General features: G+C 42.5%; 1 protein-coding gene across 1 annotated transcript in view; it reads left to right on the forward strand.

Annotated features, from left to right (window-relative positions):
* Positions 1 to 20169, forward strand: part of SHISA6 (shisa family member 6) — a 380723-nt gene that overhangs the window by 162419 nt on the left and 198135 nt on the right. The window contains exon 5 of the mRNA XM_027774921.1: positions 13921 to 14016. Within this exon, the coding sequence (XP_027630722.1) occupies positions 13921 to 14016 (96 nt within the window). The remainder of the gene's footprint in view (positions 1 to 13920; positions 14017 to 20169) is intronic.

Below are 20169 nucleotides of genomic sequence, written 5' to 3' on the forward strand. Positions count from 1 at the left end.
CAGATCCCACATGGCGGTGGGCCTCGAGCCGTGGATCCAGTGGCTTGTGAAATATGCTGGACATGTGTGCATGCATGTCCAAAATCCTGAAAGGAGGGAGTGTTGGAGGAGAAGGGATTGCAGTATGACCATTTTCCATGGAGGCTGCTTTCTTACTCTTTTTCTTCCTCTCTCACTATCTCTTTCAATCATGTAAACAATCATGTCCTCTAGTAAAAATAAGCAAACGAAACTTTCTAAACCTTAGAAATATTTCAGTTCCTACAGCTCTGCCTCATTCTTTTTTTTTTTTTTTTGAAGAGGTTTATTTTGCTATAGGGCGCGTACACTCGCCAGACAGACAGAGACAGAGAGACAGAAAATGAGAAGTCACCCCCCAGGGGGGATGGCCACACCACAATCCCTTCTCCTCCATTCTCCTCTCAGGATCTTGGGCACACACGCACATGCGCCCGGCGTGAATTTTAAGCCACCGAGTCCGGGACATGAACCGCGGTCGACTACATGGGAGTCCAGCGACATAGTCTTTACGCTAACTGCTGATCCCTGCCTCATTCTTTTTAACAACTGCATAGTATTCCATCAAATGGATGGATTCTGGTTTATTTAGTCAGTCTCCCATTGGGAGAAACTATTTGTTATCAATCTTGCACTGTCCGGCCTGGTTCTTATGGTAGTGGAAAAATTTGAGAATATTTATGTAGGGTAAATTTCTAGCAGCAGGATAAGAAGTCAAAGGCAGGCCCTTGAAATAGGGATCATCAATTTATATTCCCACCTTCAGCAGTGAGAATATCCATTCCTCTGGCCCTGAGTATAACCACATTCTTAAGTTTTACTGAATTGGATGGTTTTAACAAAGAGGACCTCATATTTTGATTTATATTTTCTTTTTTAAAAATTTTTGTAGAGAGATTTTTGCTATAGAGTGCAGTGCAAGACAGAGAGAGAGAAATCACCCCCTGGAGGGATGGCCATGCCACAATCCCTTCTCCTCCATTCTCCTCTTGGGATCTTAGGCACGCATGCACACGTGCCCGGTGTGAGTTTTAAGCCGCCAGGGCTGGGACTTCAACTGTGGTCAACTATGTGGGAGTCCTCCAACCTAACCATTATGCCATCTGTTGGTCCCGTGCTTTACATTTTCTTAACTAAAAGTTGAGGTTCATTACATTTTAATATATCCATTGGACTTTTAAATAAATAGTTTTTCTTTCTTTCTTTTTTTTTTTGATAAAGGTAATTACCTATTCCTTTTGTTTTGCATTTTTTTATTTATTATTGATATGATGGAGTTTTTATAAAGTTTATTGATTTATTTCTCCCATGAGTGAGAGAGAGAAAGAGAGAGAGAGACTCTTAACAGAGTCTTTTTTTTATTATTTTTTTATTTTTTACTACAGGGTGTGTGCATTTGCCAAGAAGAGAGAGAGAAAGTGAGAAATCACCCCCATAGGGTGTTGGCAATGCCACAATCCTCTGTCCTCCATTTTCTCCTCAGGATTTTGGGCATGCTGCATATGCATCCAGGACGTTTTGTAAGTCTCCAGATCTGGGACTCTGACCATGCACTTGGTCATGTGGGATCCAGCTGCCTTAACCACCACACTACAGGCTGAACCTGTCTTTTTTTTTTTTTAATGATTTTTTAAAATTTACATTTAATCGCCGTACATCTTTACAGTGTATAACGTGTTTTTTTCCCAGCATGAATTTAGTGCATATTAGTCAAGTCAAAGACATTACCATATATATTATAATCAACAGATCATTTTTCATTTCTATATCTATTGATTGTTTTGTTTTTCCCCCACCCTCTCTTCCCACCCTCTATTAACCACACCCTCCTATACTGTCTCTAGTATCTACAGTTACCCTCCCTGACATTACAACCAACAACCCTTCAGTTTCTGCCCTCAAATGCAGACATTCAGTACATAGTAAGTGGGAACCTACAGTGCGTGTCTTTCATAGTCTGGCTCTTTGCTTAGCTTCAAATCTTCCATATTCATCCACTTTGTATCAGATGTTGTAACAGGGTCTTGATGCTGTAATCCATCCTGGCCTTAGCCAGCTCGTGATCATGGACACACGCATGCCCAGTATACTAACGGAGGTCCCTGGATGCAAACCTGGAACCTTCCCATGTGGTCCAGCCTTGCAGAGCATTGTGTTTCTCAGCAGTGCCACCCTTCGGCCCCCTAGGCTTGAGCTTTTGGTCAGCAGGGAAAAGTCCTTTGTTCCATGTATGGAAGTGTGTTCCTAGGGTTTAGTATGTGCTTGCTTTCTGTCTACCATGTGTGTTTCCAGAGAGGGTACCATGTGCGGGGTGGCACAGCAGGGCCCACGCACCGTTCTGCTCCCTCCCAGCTGGTCAGAGACCAGCTCCCTGTCTGCTTCCAGGGCACCCCGTGCATATTAAGCAGGCTCTAAAGATGGAGAGCTGCTCCCTCACGCCTAAAACTCCTTTTGGTTTTATTTCATCACAACAGGGTACTTTTATTGCCCTGCGCAAACAGTTTCTTTTAGGACAACTCCAATGTCATTTCGCTTTATTTCTGTCAATAAAGGCAATTAGTTAAATGTTGGAAAATGTGTAATCTAATTGGTCAATCTTTTCTTAATGAATTTTTGCATTTGTGTACTGTTTGAAGGTTACGAATCACAAAATATATTTGTGGTTTTCGAAATTCTGTAGTTTTACTTTTCACTTGACATATTCCATCATCAGATAGTTTTTTATTCCTCCCTCAAGGGTGACTCATGGATATTATAGACCTTGAGTTCTTAACACTGGAAATTCCTTTTTGCCTTTATTCTTGAAGGATAATTTAGCAATGAATAAAATCCTTGGGTCAGAGTTACTTAACCAAAAATGATCAATCAGTCTATCAGTCTATCTACTCATCTATCCATCCATCGTCCATTATTATCCACCTCACAGACAAAACAAAATAAAGTTGTTTAATATTCAGATATGTCTCTAGCTACCCAGCATAGCGAGTAGGACACAAACGCCCTGCTGTACCTTGCTGTGGCTCATTCTCCTTCTTACCTATGGAAATATCTATTACCTTGAAAGTTGCATTTGTCATTTTGATGAATTTTATTCTCCTTGTACAATACGATGTATGCACACATCCTTAGATAATATAGAATGTGATCATGCATATTTAAAAACTCTAGTATCATGCCATCCTGTTTCCCTTCAGTTTGCTTTGTGTGCTCAATATTAGAGCTGATGGGCCAGCCAGGTGGTTTGGTGGATAAGGTGGCTGAATCCCACATGGCCAACTGCATGTGGGATTTGAATCCCAGTTTGAATCCCAAACCTGGCAGCTTGGGGTTCACACTGAGTGTGTGTGCATGCATGGAGGAGACGGGATTGTGATGTGGCCCCCTCCCCTGGCGGGGGGGGGGGTAATTTTTCACTTTCTTTCTCTCTCTCTCTCCTCTTTGTCTCTTTCCAGTGAGCGCACATACCCTATAGCAAACTAAAAACAGAATGTAAACATTATAGCTGAGGCTCACTCTGTTGATACTTAGAGCTCTGGCTCATTTCCTTTCATTATGTATCATTGGCACTGAGATTTCACTGTGTGGATACACCACTGTTTATCACTTTTCTCTTGATAAGAATGTAGTTTTTTCTCCCCCAGTTCATTTCTATTACAAACAGAATTACATATGAACACACTTGAATATATCTCCTTAAACACATGTGTGAGGGTCACATACCTAGAGGTAGAATCTTCATTTCTTTTTTTTTTTTTTTTGGAGAGGTTTTTGCCATAGGGCGCGTGTGCTTGCCAGAAAGACAGAGAGAGACAGAGAGACAGAAAGCGAGAAATCACCCCCCAGGGAGGATGGCCACACTGCAATCCCTTCTCCTCCATTCTCCTCTCAGGATCTTCGGTACACACGCACATGTGCCCAGCGTGAGTTTAAGCCACCAGGTCTGGGACTCGGCGGGGGGGGGGGTAATTTTTCACTTTCTTTCTCTCTCTCTCTCCTCTTTGTCTCTTTCCAGTGAGCGCACATACCCTATAGCAAACTAAAAACAGAATGTAAACATTATAGCTGAGGCTCACTCTGTTGATACTTAGAGCTCTGGCTCATTTCCTTTCATTATGTATCATTGGCACTGAGATTTCACTGTGTGGATACACCACTGTTTATCACTTTTCTCTTGATAAGAATGTAGTTTTTTCTCCCCCAGTTCATTTCTATTACAAACAGAATTACATATGAACACACTTGAATATATCTCCTTAAACACATGTGTGAGGGTCACATACCTAGAGGTAGAATCTTCATTTCTTTTTTTTTTTTTTTGGAGAGGTTTTTGCCATAGGGCGCGTGTGCTTGCCAGAAAGACAGAGAGAGACAGAGAGACAGAAAGCGAGAAATCACCCCCCAGGGAGGATGGCCACACTGCAATCCCTTCTCCTCCATTCTCCTCTCAGGATCTTCGGTACACACGCACATGTGCCCAGCGTGAGTTTAAGCCACCAGGTCTGGGACTCGAACCGCGGTCGACTACATGGGAGTCCAGCGACACAGCCATTACGCTAACTGCTGGTCCCAGAATCATCATTTCTATGTTGTGTCTATATTCAACTTGATTAGCTATTGCCAAAGTTCCTTGCAAAGCATTTGTACCAATTTACACTCCCATCAGAGAGTGTGTGAGTTCTTGTTCCTCCTTGTCCACATTGGTAGTCTCCAACATTTTAGTTTTTGCCACTTTTTACTGGGTGTGAAATGGTATCTCATTATGGTTTAATTTGAAATTCTTTGATTATTTGTGATAATGAATACTACTTGATGTACACTGGGTTTTCTGTCTTGTGAGTTGCCTATCAGTTCTTTAGCCTATTTTTTTCTGTTGGGTTGCTTGCTTTTTTATTAATTTGAAGTTATTTATGTGTTCTGGGTATTTGTATAAATATATTTTCTAGGCTTTGACTAGTAGTTTTGTGATTGCTTTTGATATATCCCAATTTAAAATTGTTTTTTCTCTACTCTTTGTCTTGTTTAAAAATTCTTTCCTACTCTGAGGTTGGCATAGTCTCACATAGTCTTTTCTAACATTTTTAAGACTCGCCTTTTTTTTCTTTCTGTATTAAGGCTTTTAGTCCCCCTTGAGTTGATTTCAATGTATATGTGTTTGTGTAGATTTGTATGGGTGTATGTGTATACTTTTCTCAATCACTCAACCTCTACTTAGTGAAAAGCTCAGATTTTTTTTTCCTCAGGATAGTTTTCCTATTCTTCCTTCTTTTTATTCTTACTCATGAGTTCTGAGGCAGAAGAATAGGATAAAGAAGTCTTCACAGGGCCAGCCCGATAGCCTAGTGGTTAAGGGAGATGGATTCTAACTGACTAACTGAACAGTTTGAATGTCAGGCTCAGTGGCTTGAAAAACACCCCAGACTTGGGTGCATGCATGCCCCAAATCCTGACAGGCTGGAGAAATGGAAGGGAAGGGATTGCACCGTGACTATGCCTAACTGGTGCTTTATCCCTCCCCTCTGTCTCTCTGTCATTCTCTGGCTAGCACTTGTACCCTCTGGCAATTAGAATTGTGATAAAAACTATTAGCAAAGGCTGAGCTTTTGCTAATAGTGATGCAGGCAGTCAGGTGCTGCTGTGAGATACTGGAGCCACATGGAAAGCCTGGGTTCAAATCCTTGGTGGAGCTGAACACACTGGGCATGCCCATGTGCACCCATGATCCTGGCTGACTGCGAGGCATTGGGGGGGGATAGTAGTGTGATCAGACCTGTTGAGGGTACCCATCTCTATCTCTCTCTTTTTCATGAAATTATATGTACATATATATACATATATGTATGTGTGTGTATATATATATATATACACACATATATATATGCAAGTGTGTGTATGTGTGTGTGTGTATTATTTTAAATCAATAAACTTTTTTTAAACACTACCTATTTAACTTATTTACTTATTTATTTTAATTTGACCAGAGAGGGACAGAGTGAGAGAGAGAGAGAGAGAGAGAAAGTGAGAAAGCAAGCTGCCAGGACTGGGACTCGAACCACGGTCATCTATGTGGGAATCCAGCACCCTTAACCACCATGCCACTTGCTATCCCCAAATCAGTTAACTCTAAATAGTACTTACAAGTTGTACCATTCTAAATACTATAAATGAATTTTTTATATTAACTTATTTATTCTTCCCAGCAATCCTATGAAATGAGTACCATTATTGTTTCTCTTTTGCATTTGAGGCAACACAGAGAGGCTTGAATCTCATCCGTTCCGGTTCACTGTCTCACCACTATGGAAATGAAAGTCTCAAAATTGTTGAAAAGCTTGCTCACTTTCTGTAGGTTTCATCATTTGCGAAGTCGATTTGAGTGTTGTTTTTTTTTTTTAATTTTTAAATGGCATTTCACCAGGGTATTTCTAGATATTTTTCTCTTCTAGTATATAGGCTTAAACTTGATTATTTCTCTGATCTAAAGACTACAGTCTTCCATCTGCTCAGAAAAGGAAAAATGGACTTTTAATGATTACTTATGAATGATCCCTTCTGTGTTTCCCCTGAGTGTCTTATTTGAGTAGATTGTGCCTTAGAGTTGTCCTCCCTGTCTTGTTTTTCGCCTACATTTTTAAGTTTCTGTCCTTCCCCACCGAGTACCCTGTATGTTTCCCTCATTGGACTCTACGACCTGTCCCTGCTGGATCTGTAACCCCAGGCAAATTGTCCTGATCAGTTTATTTACTTCCGTGGAACTTGGGCTAAGTTCACAGACACGACATTATGTTAAGTCTTACAGAGATCACCATTCGGAGAGTATTCATTCATTCCTCTGATTTCTTGCTGCAAATCTCTTTTACAGTGCAACTTTCCCTCTGATTGCTTCTTTATCAGAGCCAGAGACTCGGACAACTCCAGGAGGCCAGCTTCAAACCTCTCTTTAGCTTTAATCTGCTTCTTGCCTGGGGACTGTCCCTATGCTTTCTGGCTTCTGCTGAGATTCAGGAAAGACAGAGTTTGTAGCAGGTCGAGGTAGCCAGCACACTGACTGGGATGGAATAAAGTCTTTGTTGCTTTGGGGAGGGTTGTCAGTGGTGGAGTGAGGAGGCAGTGGCACAGCAGGAGGTAGAGACATCATCCGATTGCTATTTTGCAAAGTTCAGTTTAGTAAATGGCAGGGGGCTTGCTCTGATGCCCCAAACCACCCTCGGTCTTGGTTGTGGGCATGTCTGAGCCATGATAGGGAGCACGCATGCTACTTGGCTGGATTATGGAGCACACATGCTACTTGGCTAGATTATTTCACAAAGCTCTTGCTTATTTCTGCTCAGAGGTCTTCAAAAAGTTCACTGAAAAATATGTTATGAAAAAAATATGCATGATTTAAAAAAATTTTGCACTAAAATAAACTTGTACTTTAATTCTATTTTCTATGAACTTTTGAAAGTTCCCTTGTATGACTGTTTATTTGGAATTGCGTTTCGATCAGACACTGTATTCCTGTCCCCCACCTGCCCTGATAACCGGCAGATGGGGATTCTGGGTAGTTGTGGGACAGAGAGGGGTGTCCTCTGGGCTACAGCAAATAGAGCCTGTGATACTCCATATCATTTCTATCACCAACCCATGAACTTCGTGCATCCCCAAGGAAAAGAGGAGACACTGACTCCCCTTTCTTCTGACTATCTACCTGCATGGAGGCTTCACTTTACCAGCTCTTCTTCCCTTCACACTGTCCGCGTTCATGCTAAACTGTGGAGGGTGCAGAGAATGTATGTCATGCTGGACCTTGGCCCTGGCTTCAGCAGAACTCTGACCAGTCACTGGTCCATACACAGTGGTTCATCAAGTCCACATATCCTTGAATCAGAGGGCAGCAGCCGCAGTGCCTGAGGACCGGTTAGAAATGGAAATCATGGGCCGGCTCTGTGCCAATGGTTAAGGCAGTGGACCCCACTCAGTTGATCGTGTGGATTGAATCCTGGACCCAGTGGCCAGAGAAACACACCAGGTGTGCCATGCACGCATGAGCAAAATCCCCAAAGAAGGGAGGAATGGAGGAGGAGGGCTTGTGGCTTGCCCATTCACCATGGTAAAGGATGCTTTCTCCTCTCTCTTTCTCTCTGTCTCTCTCTGGTGAGCACATTGTAGCTAAACATAACAAAACAAAACAGGAAATTATCAAACCTCACCTCCAACTCACTGAGTCAGGAATTCTCAGACAGAAGCCCACCCCTCTGTAGCATACACAAGCCTGAGGATCACAGCACAAATAAAAGCTGAAACTGTCACTGTGCTTTTACCACCTCAGTCTCCTGGGCAGGTTTCAAAGTGTCCCGAGAGATGCCTTTGAAAATAGAAAAGCGCTCTGAGAAGTCCCTGGGTTTGGTTCTTGTGTAGCTTTTTCTTTCATTTAACGCGACGATTTTCAAGCTGATATGACCGCAGAGTTCTTCCTGTCGCAGGCTCTTGGCCCTGCGTAATTACTCCTCAGGAGCATTTCTGTGCTCCTCACTAAAAACCTGTTTCATGCCTCGGAGCTTCAGCTTGCAAGACGTTGGGAATCAGCAGCAAAGTTCTCCTGACCTGACATTTCTGCTATGTCTAGGCTCTAGCCTTGGTCACATCCACACTCGCTCAGGCGGGGGGTGACATGCTCACAGTGAGAGTTGCAGAAAGACTATGGACATCAATGGTAGCTTCAAGTGCCTAGCTTCAAGAACGTGGGTAAGTGACCAGTTTTCATGGGGTTCATGCAAGGAGTAAATGAAGCCAGATGTGCAGACTGGAAGAGCCTGGGATCTGGAGTCGAAGACCTGGACGCTGGTCCTGGCTCAGTCCTCTGCCAGCCTTGGCCATTTGGCCTCCGATTTTCTACCAACTGAATGGGAGAATAACAATAATAATAATAAACAACCTACCGTACAGTACTGATTTGAATTTTTAGTCGTGCTTTTAAAAGAATTTTATTTATTTTTATTTATTATTATTATTTTTTGAGAGATGTTTGCTATAGGGAGCATGTGCTTGCCAGAGATACAGAGACACAAAGTGACAGAAAGGGAGAGCTCCCCCCCCCAGGGGGCATGGCCATGCCACACTCCCTTCTTCATTCTCCTCTTAGGGGTTTGGGCATGCACACACATGTGCCCAGTGTGAATTTCAAGTTGTCAGATCTGGTACTTGAACCATGGTCAACCACATGGGAGTCCAGTGCTTTAACCACAACACCACCTACTGGCCCCATTATTATTATTTTTTAATTCACCAGAGAGAGAGACACACATACACACACACACACACACACACACATGTAGAGAAAGAGAGAGAGAAAGAGAGAAAGGTGAGAAAGGTGAGAAAGCAAGCCATCAGATCTGGGACTCAAACCGTGGTTGGCCACGTGGAAGTCCAGTGCCTTAACCATCGTGCCATCTGCTGGCTCCTCAGAATTTAAATAGTATATATGAAAGATTTTTGTAAACTGCAAAATGCAATGTAATGTTAGCTATTACTATGTTTGAAAAGGCCACGTGGCCGGGGCTCATTGCCTGGCGCATCGTAGGTGATCCAGAAACCTCAGTTCCCTTTCAGACATACATAGCCCCAAAGCCCTAGAGCAAGGCTCAGCCCTGAGGGACCTTATTCCATCTGACAGGTAGGAATAATTAGCGAGTCGCACAGGCACTGTTTTATGTGCCACCTTCCTCAGTATTGATTTGTTGATCAAAATTTTTATTTAGATGGAGCATAAAAATAAACCAGCCCAAATTCTGCAGGAAGTATCACAGGTTTAGAATTAATGAGGTCCAAATTTATGAGGGTTCTGACTGGTTACTTCCTCTGCTTGTCTTCTCGTGTTGGGACGGAATGGGGAGAAAGTGATTGTGATAAAGAAGAAGGATCTGGCTGTCTCTGAGGCTGGTAGTCCCTCCTTCCACACCTGCTTGAGCTCCCTCCCCCCTTGTTCTTCCTCAGTGAAGAACTATGTGGGGTCTTCAAAAAGTCCATGGGCATGCATATCAAAAAGTATGGATTTCAAAAATTTTTGTGCTAAAATAAATTCACACTGAAATTCCACTTTTTCCACAAACTTTTTGAAGTATCATTATGTTTCTCCAAAAACTAGTGTCCTGCTTCTTCTTTTTCATAAGTCTGTTTGTTTATTTATTTATAAAGAGGAAGAGAGGAAAGCACCCTCAACAGGGTCTTCACACCTCGATCCACCCCCAGCCTCAGCCAGCCCAGATCATGCACGCTCCCAGCATGTACAGGAAGACCTAGGGCTGCAAAGCCAGGACCTTCCCATGTGGACTGAGTGTCACTAAGTAATTGTGTTACATTCACACCACCTCAGCTGGGTGAGAGTCCAGTTTTTAAAACTGTAATGTGACTTGGGATACGGGCAGAAGTCTCTTAGTTCAGCTCTGGTAATTCTACTCTATGAAACTGTGCATTGTGCCCACAATGTTTTACAGCAAGACTGTCCCTCATGGAAATCTGAGTGCCCTCGGGAAGGAGGTAATTTACTTCAGAGTGGAGCAAGTGAGGCCAACAGTGGCAAATGTCTTGTGTTCCTGATGTACTAGGACAGTAGTTCTCGGAGTGTGATCTCTGGATCAGCAGCCTCCATACCACCAAGGAACTTGATAGAAATGCAAACTTTAGGGCTGGCCCAAAGTCTAGTGGGTTAAGGGAGCCAGATGCCAAATGGCCAACCATGAGTCAAATCATGGCCCAGTAGCTTGAAGAAAACTATGGGCATGTAGGCCCCAAATCCCGATAGTATGGAGAAATAGAAGGGATTGTGATGTGATCCTCTGTCTCTTTCTCTCTCCATTTCTGTGTCTCTCTCTCCCATGTACCTTCTGGCAATTCCAAAAAAAAGCCTGTGAGGCCTTGCCTTGGTGGTACATGCTGGTAAGATACTGTGTTCCGCAGGCTCAGACCACGGCAGAGACCTGGATTTGATTCCATCTGATTCCAGGTCCAACCTAAAAGTCAGACACATGATGGTATGTGCCTGTAGTCCCAGCTGGGAGGATGAGGCAGGAAGATCATGACACAGGGAAATCTTTTCTTTAAAAAAACAAACAAACAAACAAAAAAACAAGAAAGAAAGAGAATAAGAGGGAAGGAAGGAAGGAAGGAAGGAAGGGAGGGAGGAAGGAAGGAAGGGCAAACTTTTGAGACCATCCCACATCTACTGTATCAGAAAATCAGAAACTCTGGGAGTGGAGCCCAGCTGTCTGCTTTAAGATCTCCTGTTTGCTCTGATGCACACTCAGGTTTGAGATCAAAGATAAAAAGAAAGGGTTAAGGGCCAGACTCCACTCTCTGGAGGAAGAGAGCCAGAGTTCTCAACTCAAATAGTGGGTGATACCACCATTTAAGAGGGTCCTGGCACATGCTCATTGAACTCATTGGAATAAGATTAACTTAAACTTGTTTCTCCACTTGTGCTAGGACAACAGTTCTCATTCCAAGTGGCACATTAGAGTCAGCCTGAAAGCACTTTAAAAATACCCCCACCTCAGCCATCTCATGACCTGGTGGTTAAGGCAGCTGGGTCCCACATGGTCAACTGTGTAGTTTGAGTCCCAGACCCAGTGACTTAAGAAACATGCCGGGAATATGTGTGTGCATGCCCCAAATCCCTGAAGAGTGAAAAGATGGAGGAGAAGGGATTTGCAATGTGACTATCCCCCATGGGAGTGTTTTCTCACTTTCTCTTTTTGTGTCTCTTGCAAGCACACTCTCTGGTAAATAAAAGAAAAAAATAAAGAAAAAGAAAAAACCTGTATAAGCTGAGACCTTACCCTACTAAATCAGAATCTCTGGAGTCAAGTCTGCTTCTGCATTTTTTAAGCTTCTATCCGATTTTGATGTTCACTCGGCTGAGATCTATCAATTCAGAGGGTATCTTTCTAAGGAAACATGTGATTTGGGTTGTCTACATCAATCACAATTTTTTGTTAGACATTTATTTTACCTATTTATATGAGAAAAATTACATACTTGCTATAGAAAATAATACTTGTAAAATATAGAATAATTGATAAAAGAAATAACACTCATGTTCTAACTACCCAAAAGCAGTTGTCAGTATTGTGATGTGCTTTCTTTCAAATGTTTGTGTGTGCGTGTGTGTACGTGTGTGTGTGTGTGCACGCACACTGGCTTGAATTTTTACAGCACTGTGATTATAGTTAATATACCATTTGCTATCCGTTTTAACTCAATAGTGTATCTTTAGCTCTGCACATTGCTATAATTATATTTTTACAGCAACATGAAAATAATTTTTTTCTGCATTTTGTATATACATACATCAGGATGGCATTTACAGAGTCCTTTGTTTCTCTACCATGCTTATATTTCAGGGGTTTCTACACCCCTATTTCAAGTGTCAGAAGTGGAGCATTAACTTCTTTTTTTTTTTTTTTTTATTTCTTCCATGGTCCTAGCCTGCCCTTGTTCTTTCCCCACCTCAGATGTGTAGGTAGATGTCTGCCTCAGGTAGAGGAGGGATCAAGTCTTACTGCAGAAAGCCAAGAAAGGAAAGCACATAAATATTTGTCCCGTGTTTTATAACCACCATTCTACTTGTCAGCCTCAGCCACAAAGCTGTAGTCACACAGGTTGATTCATACGCATACATGAACACAGAGCAGTCTCAGCAGACCCAGTCCGGCAGACTTTGGAAAGAAAGAAAACATGCAAACAAGGCAGAAACAGGAGGAAGCTGGGGCAGGTAAGGACGGTGGGACAGATACTAACTCATGTTCTCAGGCACCAACGCACCATGTGCTCAGCCAAGATGCCAAAATCAGGCCACTTGTCCCTTTTTTCCCCTATCCGCTTTTGACATAACGTTCTCAGGACAATACTCTTTGTTGTAAAGTGATATATGTGTATGTGTATATTGCGTATGTGTGTGTGTGTATATATATATATATATATACACATACATATATATACACATGGACTGTTAATATTAATATATTCTTTCAATAATATGTATTTTTACATACATAATATATATTTACATATTTTCAATAATATATATTTTACATCTATATTATATTATATATGGTATATCATATTTTAATTTAGTTGAGTTTTATATAATATATATTAATGCATTTTAAACAATATATATTTTTTACATAATTATATTATATATAAATGAAGTGGGCCTTCAAAAAGTTCATGGAAAATGCATATTGTGAGAAAAAATGCATAGATTTCAAAATTTTTTTGCATGTAAGTAAACATACACTAATCTTCTTTTGCCATGAAATTTTTTTGAAATTCACTCATATCTATTTATATGTATATATAATATGTATTTATGTGTATATATAATTTCCTCATATATATCTATTTATATGTATATCTAGTATATATAAATAGATAGTTATGTCTATGCATGTATGTGTGTGTATGTATTATATGTACAAGAGACTTCAAAAAGTTTTTGTAAAAATAAACTCATAGTTTAATTTTATGTGTTCATGAATTTTTTGAAGTCCTCTTGTGCATATCTGTATGTATTCGGTCATTGGAAAAGTCATGACACGTTCTTGCATAAAAAAAACAAAAATACGTGATGATTTTTCCAACAACTCTATACATATACACACACCCAAAAGGACTTTAAAAAGCTCGTGGAAAGATGGAATTAAAATACTGTTGCAAAAAATGTTGAGATTCATGCAGTCGTTTCCTAAGATGCATTTTCCTCAAGCTTTTTGAAGACTCCCCTTGTGTAAGATCGGTGATGGCTCCCACCTTTTGACTGAGTTGGAAAAGGTGCACCCCCGTTGCAGGATGCCACCGAGCTGCAACTGTCCTCTGTGTTGGTGTCATGGATGCTTCGGGTAATTCTGCCCCATCTTCTTGCAGGGCATTATGGGAAGGATGCTTACCGAAGTGGAGGACCAGATCTCCATAACTTCATCTCATCTGGATTTGTCACGTTAGGAAGAGGACACACGAAGGGTACAGTGGAAACCATTTTTTACTAAAATACAGAGGTTGCCTAGGGAACCCCAATCTGAAATGTGAAGATGGTGACCAGAGGCTTGTCCGGGACAGGAATAAGTGGGGTGGTTCCATTGGCAGCTTGCCCAGGTGACATGCATGGCTTCCCACAGGAGTGACTGAGAGGTCACAGTTATGACTTGAGAGAGCTATAGACTTCCAGGAGACATCCACCTGCTCCGCCCAGGGCAGGGATTGGAGGCAGAGGCCCATGGCTCCCTGGGGGAGGAGCCCCAGGCAGCCTCGTGGGAAACACTGCCAGTGGATGTGGCAGCATTTGCAAAGTGTTTACCCGCCTCTTGGCTATTATTCCTTTTTCTTTTGAAAGCCCCATTTTATAAATCGATGTCAATGTTCTGTACTGTGAGTTTCTGAGCCAGCATGCATGTGGAGAGTTTCAGCATCCTAAGCGTGTCTCTGCAAACACTCTGACGTGGACACAAAGGTAGCCGTCATGCAGGCCTGCAAGCCGCAAGACGAAAGCTAACCTAGTGTTTCCGCCAAGCTGCTTTACCACCGAGCTGGCAGCTTGCTGAGCATCTGTGCAGGGGGTGTGGGATCCTCCTCGATTCCGTCTTCTGTCTAAAGAGTCCTACTAGTGTTGTGAGTATTCTGTGACAACAAGAGTAACCGGACCCCTCACTCCTTCAATTACCTTCCTAACACCTGTGTGCTGTTACAGACCCAAATGTGAATTCTGTCGTAGGGATAGTATATCCCTGTCTTCCTCTGAAATATGCGTCTGTTTCAAGTGTGAGTGAACAAGGAACTTTGCAATATTTTCTTACATCCCATGCACCTATTTTTTAAATTCTCTATGTGATGTTTGTTCATTCTATATAGAAAAAAAATCTGTATCTGTGTATGTATTTTCTGTTGTGTCTACTTGTGTCTAAATAAAGTTTATTGAGGATACAGGTGGCATTTGTGGCTACTAAGAGTTGCTGAATCAAACTGGGATCAGCTGCTTCCAAAAGGGCAAACGGGCTGCACAGGGAAACTCTGAGAGGCTGAGTCATCGTCACCAGGTCAAACTGACAGTTTCCAACCCCTGCGCCATCCGCTTGGTGATAGTTACCTGCAATTACAAAATGGATTATAAAAACAGCATCTTAAAGCAGTGATAAACATTTATAAAAGGTCTTCAAAAGTTCATGGAAAATGTGTATTATGAAACACTATGCACAGATTTCAAAAATGTTCACACCAAAATAAACATTTAATGTAATCCATTTCATTCCATTTTTCCACAAACTTTTGCAAGTCCCTTCGTATTACCTCACATCGTTTCTGTGGGACAGGAATTTGAGTGCTTCTGTCCTGGGGTCTTTCATGAAGTTGCTGTCACAGTGCATCATCTGAAGTCTTGACTGGGACCGAGGAACTGCTTCTAAGATGGTTCACATGCATGGTGCTGGCTGTTGGCATGAAGCCTCAGTTCCTCCCATGACACTCTCCCCATGGACTACTGGCATGTCTTCATGGTATAGTGTCTGGGTGTCCTTAGAGTGGATGATGCAAGAAAAAGACATAAGCCACAGTGTCTTTCATAACCAAGCCTGTGAATTACACATCAACACTCTTGCAATATCCTATAGGTTATATAAGTCAGTCCTATTCAGAATAGGAGGGAACATGGATCCTTGAGGGCAGTTTTAAAAGCTGTCTACCACATGGCCGCAACCCATAGAATGGAGCTACAAATTCAGATTTTTCAAACAAAACATGACAGCTCTTCCCGAGGTTTCTCAATTGCAATGGTTTCCCACTCTTACCTCTACCCCTTGTACATGGTCCAGCCTGAACCATCAAATATTTCAACCACCTCTTTATATAGATCGTGATTATTGTGGATTTTGGTTGATGTATTTAATTATGAATTTTTTTGGAGAGGTTTTTGCTATAGGGTGCGTGTGCTCGCCAGAGAGAGACAGAGAGACAGAAAGCGAGAAATCACCCCCCAAAGGGGATGGCCACACCGCAATCCCTTCTCCTCAGTTCTCTTGGGATCTTGGGCACGCACGCACATGCTCCCGGCGTGAGTTTATTTTATTTTATTTTATTTTATTTTATTTTATTTTATTTTTTAAGCCACTGGGTTCGGGACGTGAACCGCATTTGACTACATGGCAGTCCAGCAATATAGCCATTACACTAACTGCTGGTCCCTCATTAAGAAATATTTAACAAAGCTGGCTATGCACTAAGCAATATTCAGGAGCAAACACAATAGAGTCTTTTCTTATGGAACTCACATTCCATTGGGGGAAGCAGATAAAAATAAACTCTTGACAACTTGTGCAAGGAGAAATAATAAAGCAGATCAGGGGGCAGAAAGTGCTATGGCAGGAAGCTACTCCCACCAGGGAAGTCCTCTCACCTTGTAAGTTGGTAACTGAGCAGAGAACTGCACTCCAGGCAGAGACAATAGGAAGATCTGTTATAGAAGCTTTCTTATGTCAAGAAAAAGGAAGGAGGCCAGTGTGGGTGAAGAAGGACAGAACGGGACATGAGAGTGAGAGGAGATAGGATCAGAGGCACAGGGAAACCAGGCTATGCATGTATGAGATGGTGACTGTAGGCTACTTTCAGATCAACTAGACCTCCTTGATAGAACATGAAGGTGGTTCTCTATCCCACCTGTCCTTTGAGCCACTGTCCCCTAGGGCATCTAGGAGACCCTATGCTGTATATGCCTGTGAGACTTTACTGTGTCTTCTGCTGCTTATCTCCCCATCTTACCTCCTTCTGCGGCATCACTCATAACTCCTCTGTGTATGTTACCTGTTCTCCCCGTGCTTTGTCCTTACCAGATACTCCTGTCTACTTCTGGCTCTCCAAGCCTTTGCTACTGCCTCTTTTCATGACTATCCCTTGTGTAATTTCCTATTTAGGTAATACCTAAGGCTTCATGAGCAAAGAGCCTGGGGTTGAGGGTTGAGGTGGCTTAGGAAACTGGGGTTCCCTTCTAATATGAGAGACCCTTTAGTGCCTAGACAGTGTGGGTTTTTGGAGAAGGGCCAAGCTCCATTCTCTCTGTTCCTTTAGAGCAAAGCAAGTTCAACTCTGAGTGGTACCTACAAGAAAAACAGCCCTGTGTCAATACCCTGTGGAAGGGAACCACTAAAAGACATCTAACATGGGGCCATTCTTCATCATGTGTGTTTAATTCTTTTTTCTTTCCAGTTTTACTTCAACTCCAGATATCGCCTTTCCTGACCTTTTTATTTATTTATTTATTTTTGTTCTTCTTCATACATTTCCTATAGGCCTTCTGGTTGCATGCACCATTATGTAGTCCATTGTGACCCTCAGGAATAAAGAGGAGGCTGACAACTCCTTTAAAAGCTAATACCATGTCTACCTACCCACCTACTGAACTTCTAGTCAGACTCTAATTATCCAAGAACCAAGCCTTATTGGTCCCTTTTCTGAATAGCACTGGGAGTCTGCATTGGAAGCTTGGTGGACCCAGTCCTGTTCTCCATGTCTACAGACCTCAAAGGCTTGAGGGACACAGAAGTAAAGTCTAGCTTCACTAGGGGCACCTGTAGCTGCAGAGAGCAGTAAGTAAGATACACATAGGGCTGTCTGCTCTGTAACAAGATCCAAGGGACATCTTCATAGCGAAAGCCTAAAGTAAGTAGATATTCTTTTGCTAGTGGGATCTAGAAGGTGATACATAAATAGAAATAGAATTCTGAGAGTAGGGGCTTCATAGTCTTCGAAACCTTCTATTTTATGTCTCATTGGGAGACTCCTCACTTTATCCCAGGAAGTCCCACACCTCCCAGGTTGTACAGTACTCACTGTATTAGGCTCCACAGGCACTAGAATACGTACCGGGGTCTCTTTTCCGGACTTTCTAACTTTCCACCACACTAACTGAACAGCGTGCTCTCATCTTTTCTTTTTAAGTTTATGTATTTATCGAGGTATGTGTATGGATACCCTCGACAGGGTCTCTGAACCTCTTGGTCTAACCTTACCCACCTCACTCTCCAGCTAGTCAGGATCACTGGCACCCACAGGCACACCAGCGTGTTCAGATTGACCTAGGATCTGAACCCTGGGCCTCCAATATGGCTTCAGTATCACACAGCAATGCCCTACTGACTGTGCCATCATACCTGGGCCTTTTGTTATAATCCTTACTATTCCTCTTACTTCTTCTAAGAATCTACTTCTGCTTATTTATTTCTTCCTGTGACCTCCTGCTTGTTCGTCCATCAGAGGAAATAGAAGCCAAGGTTAAGGAAGATGTTAATATGAGTGGCCGTGAGTTTAGATAAGGTTCCCCCTAAAATCTCTTATCTGTTAATTTAACAGAATTACCTAGATTCTGACAGGAACCAGAGAGTAGTCTTTAGGAAGGCAAGGGTTGGCTTGGACCCCCACAGCGAAAACCAATAATGGCTTCTGTTTGCTGAACCTCTGTTCAGACCAGCATTTCGCATACATTGTCTTACTTTCTAGGGGCTATCAGGTGGCATGGTGGTTGACTGACTGCAGTTTGAGTCCTAGACCAGGTGGCTTGCTTTCTCCCACTCTCTCTCTGGTTAAATGAAATAACAACAACAATAATAATAATAGATAATATTAAATGAATAATTTTTAAAAAAGAAAAAAACTCCATGAGAAGATTTTTGTTTTGTTTTGTCAAAGGGTAAAACTAGCTGGAGAAAAAGAGAAGACAGAGAGAAAGATAAAGTGAGAAAGTACCCCCAAAGGGGATGGCCATGCTACAATCCTCCCTTCTCCATTCTCCTCTTGGCATTTTGGGCATGCATGTACTTGCCACCCAGGTTGTTTTTTAAGCTTCTGGGGTCTGGGACTTGAACTGTGCAGTCAGCTATGTGGGATTCAGCCATTTTTAACCACTATGGCACTGACTGGTGAACTCTTGTTATCCTCATTTACAGGTGAAAAAATGGAAACTCAGAATGGTTGACTTACTTGTCCAAGTGAGCATCAGTCAGTCCTGTTTCTTTCTGAATCCAGTCCTAATTCCAAAGATCGGGCCCCTAATCTTCGTGTTATCTTACCTTTTGAAGATGGGGACAGCTGACACAGTATACAGGTTGTTTCAATGGGAACCACACATGGTAAACACTCAGTGAAAGATGGCTTTTCTTTTTTGAAGTACACATTCTGCAGAAGATGAGCCAAAAGTTAGGACATTGATGCCAGATTAGTAGGGTCATCCCTTTTGGAAAAGGCGCTCAGCTCCCGCTGATATTTTTTTTGGGGGGGTCTGTCTAAATGGATATTTCTGGGGCAAGCAGGTGGTGTAGTGGTTATGTCGCTGGACTCTCACGTGGCTGACTCCCAGACCTAAAAGCTTAAAATTCATGCTCTGTGCCTATTCGTGCATGCCCAAGATCCCAGGAGGATTGTAGTATGGCCATCCCCCTTGGGGGAGTGATTTCTCACTTCCCCTCTCACTGTCTCTCTCTCTGGCAAGGGTAGCACCCAGGCAAAAACTTCTAAAAGTAAATAAATAAAATAAATGGATACGTCTATAGAATCCTTGTTCTACTTGGGCAGTTTGGGCTATACACTCAGCCAGGCTGGCTGGGTTTTGGGTTCATTTGGGAAAGCCAGAGGACACTTTCAAAAGCCCTCACATTTTTGAACTGTCAGTTCCAGTGATCTCTGGTAGGGGTATCCCTGGTCACACCAGGCCTGGGGAGGGGTGCTCACAGGGGGCTGCAGTCCTGGCAAATGAACCTGTGCTCACTAGAGCTGCAGGGAGTGAGATGCGCTCGTCCTCAGGGAGGTGGTTATGCTTAGTTACACCCGATCCTCCTCTAGTATTTCTCACCATCCCCCATGTCCTCTTTGCCATGCCAAGAGCCAGCTAGAGGTATGTGGTATGTGTGTGTGAGAGAGAAAGATGGGGAGGAGAGAAGAGAGATGGGGAGAGAGGGAGGATAGAAAGCCTTTGTTAAAATGTAAGAGCTACAAAGTAGTCCGTTGTAGGAGGCAAATCCCTACAGCCCATTGGTTCATCCATTCATTCCTCCATTGGATCACATTCACTGAGTGCTGGCTGTATGCCAGGCAGTAGTCCCTACTCTGATTACATAGCAGACAGACGTACATGTAGGG

The sequence above is a fragment of the Tupaia chinensis genome, unplaced genomic scaffold (genome assembly GCF_000334495.1).
Source record: "Tupaia chinensis unplaced genomic scaffold, TupChi_1.0 Scaffold000493_1, whole genome shotgun sequence".
Taxonomy (NCBI): Eukaryota; Metazoa; Chordata; class Mammalia; order Scandentia; family Tupaiidae; genus Tupaia; species Tupaia belangeri.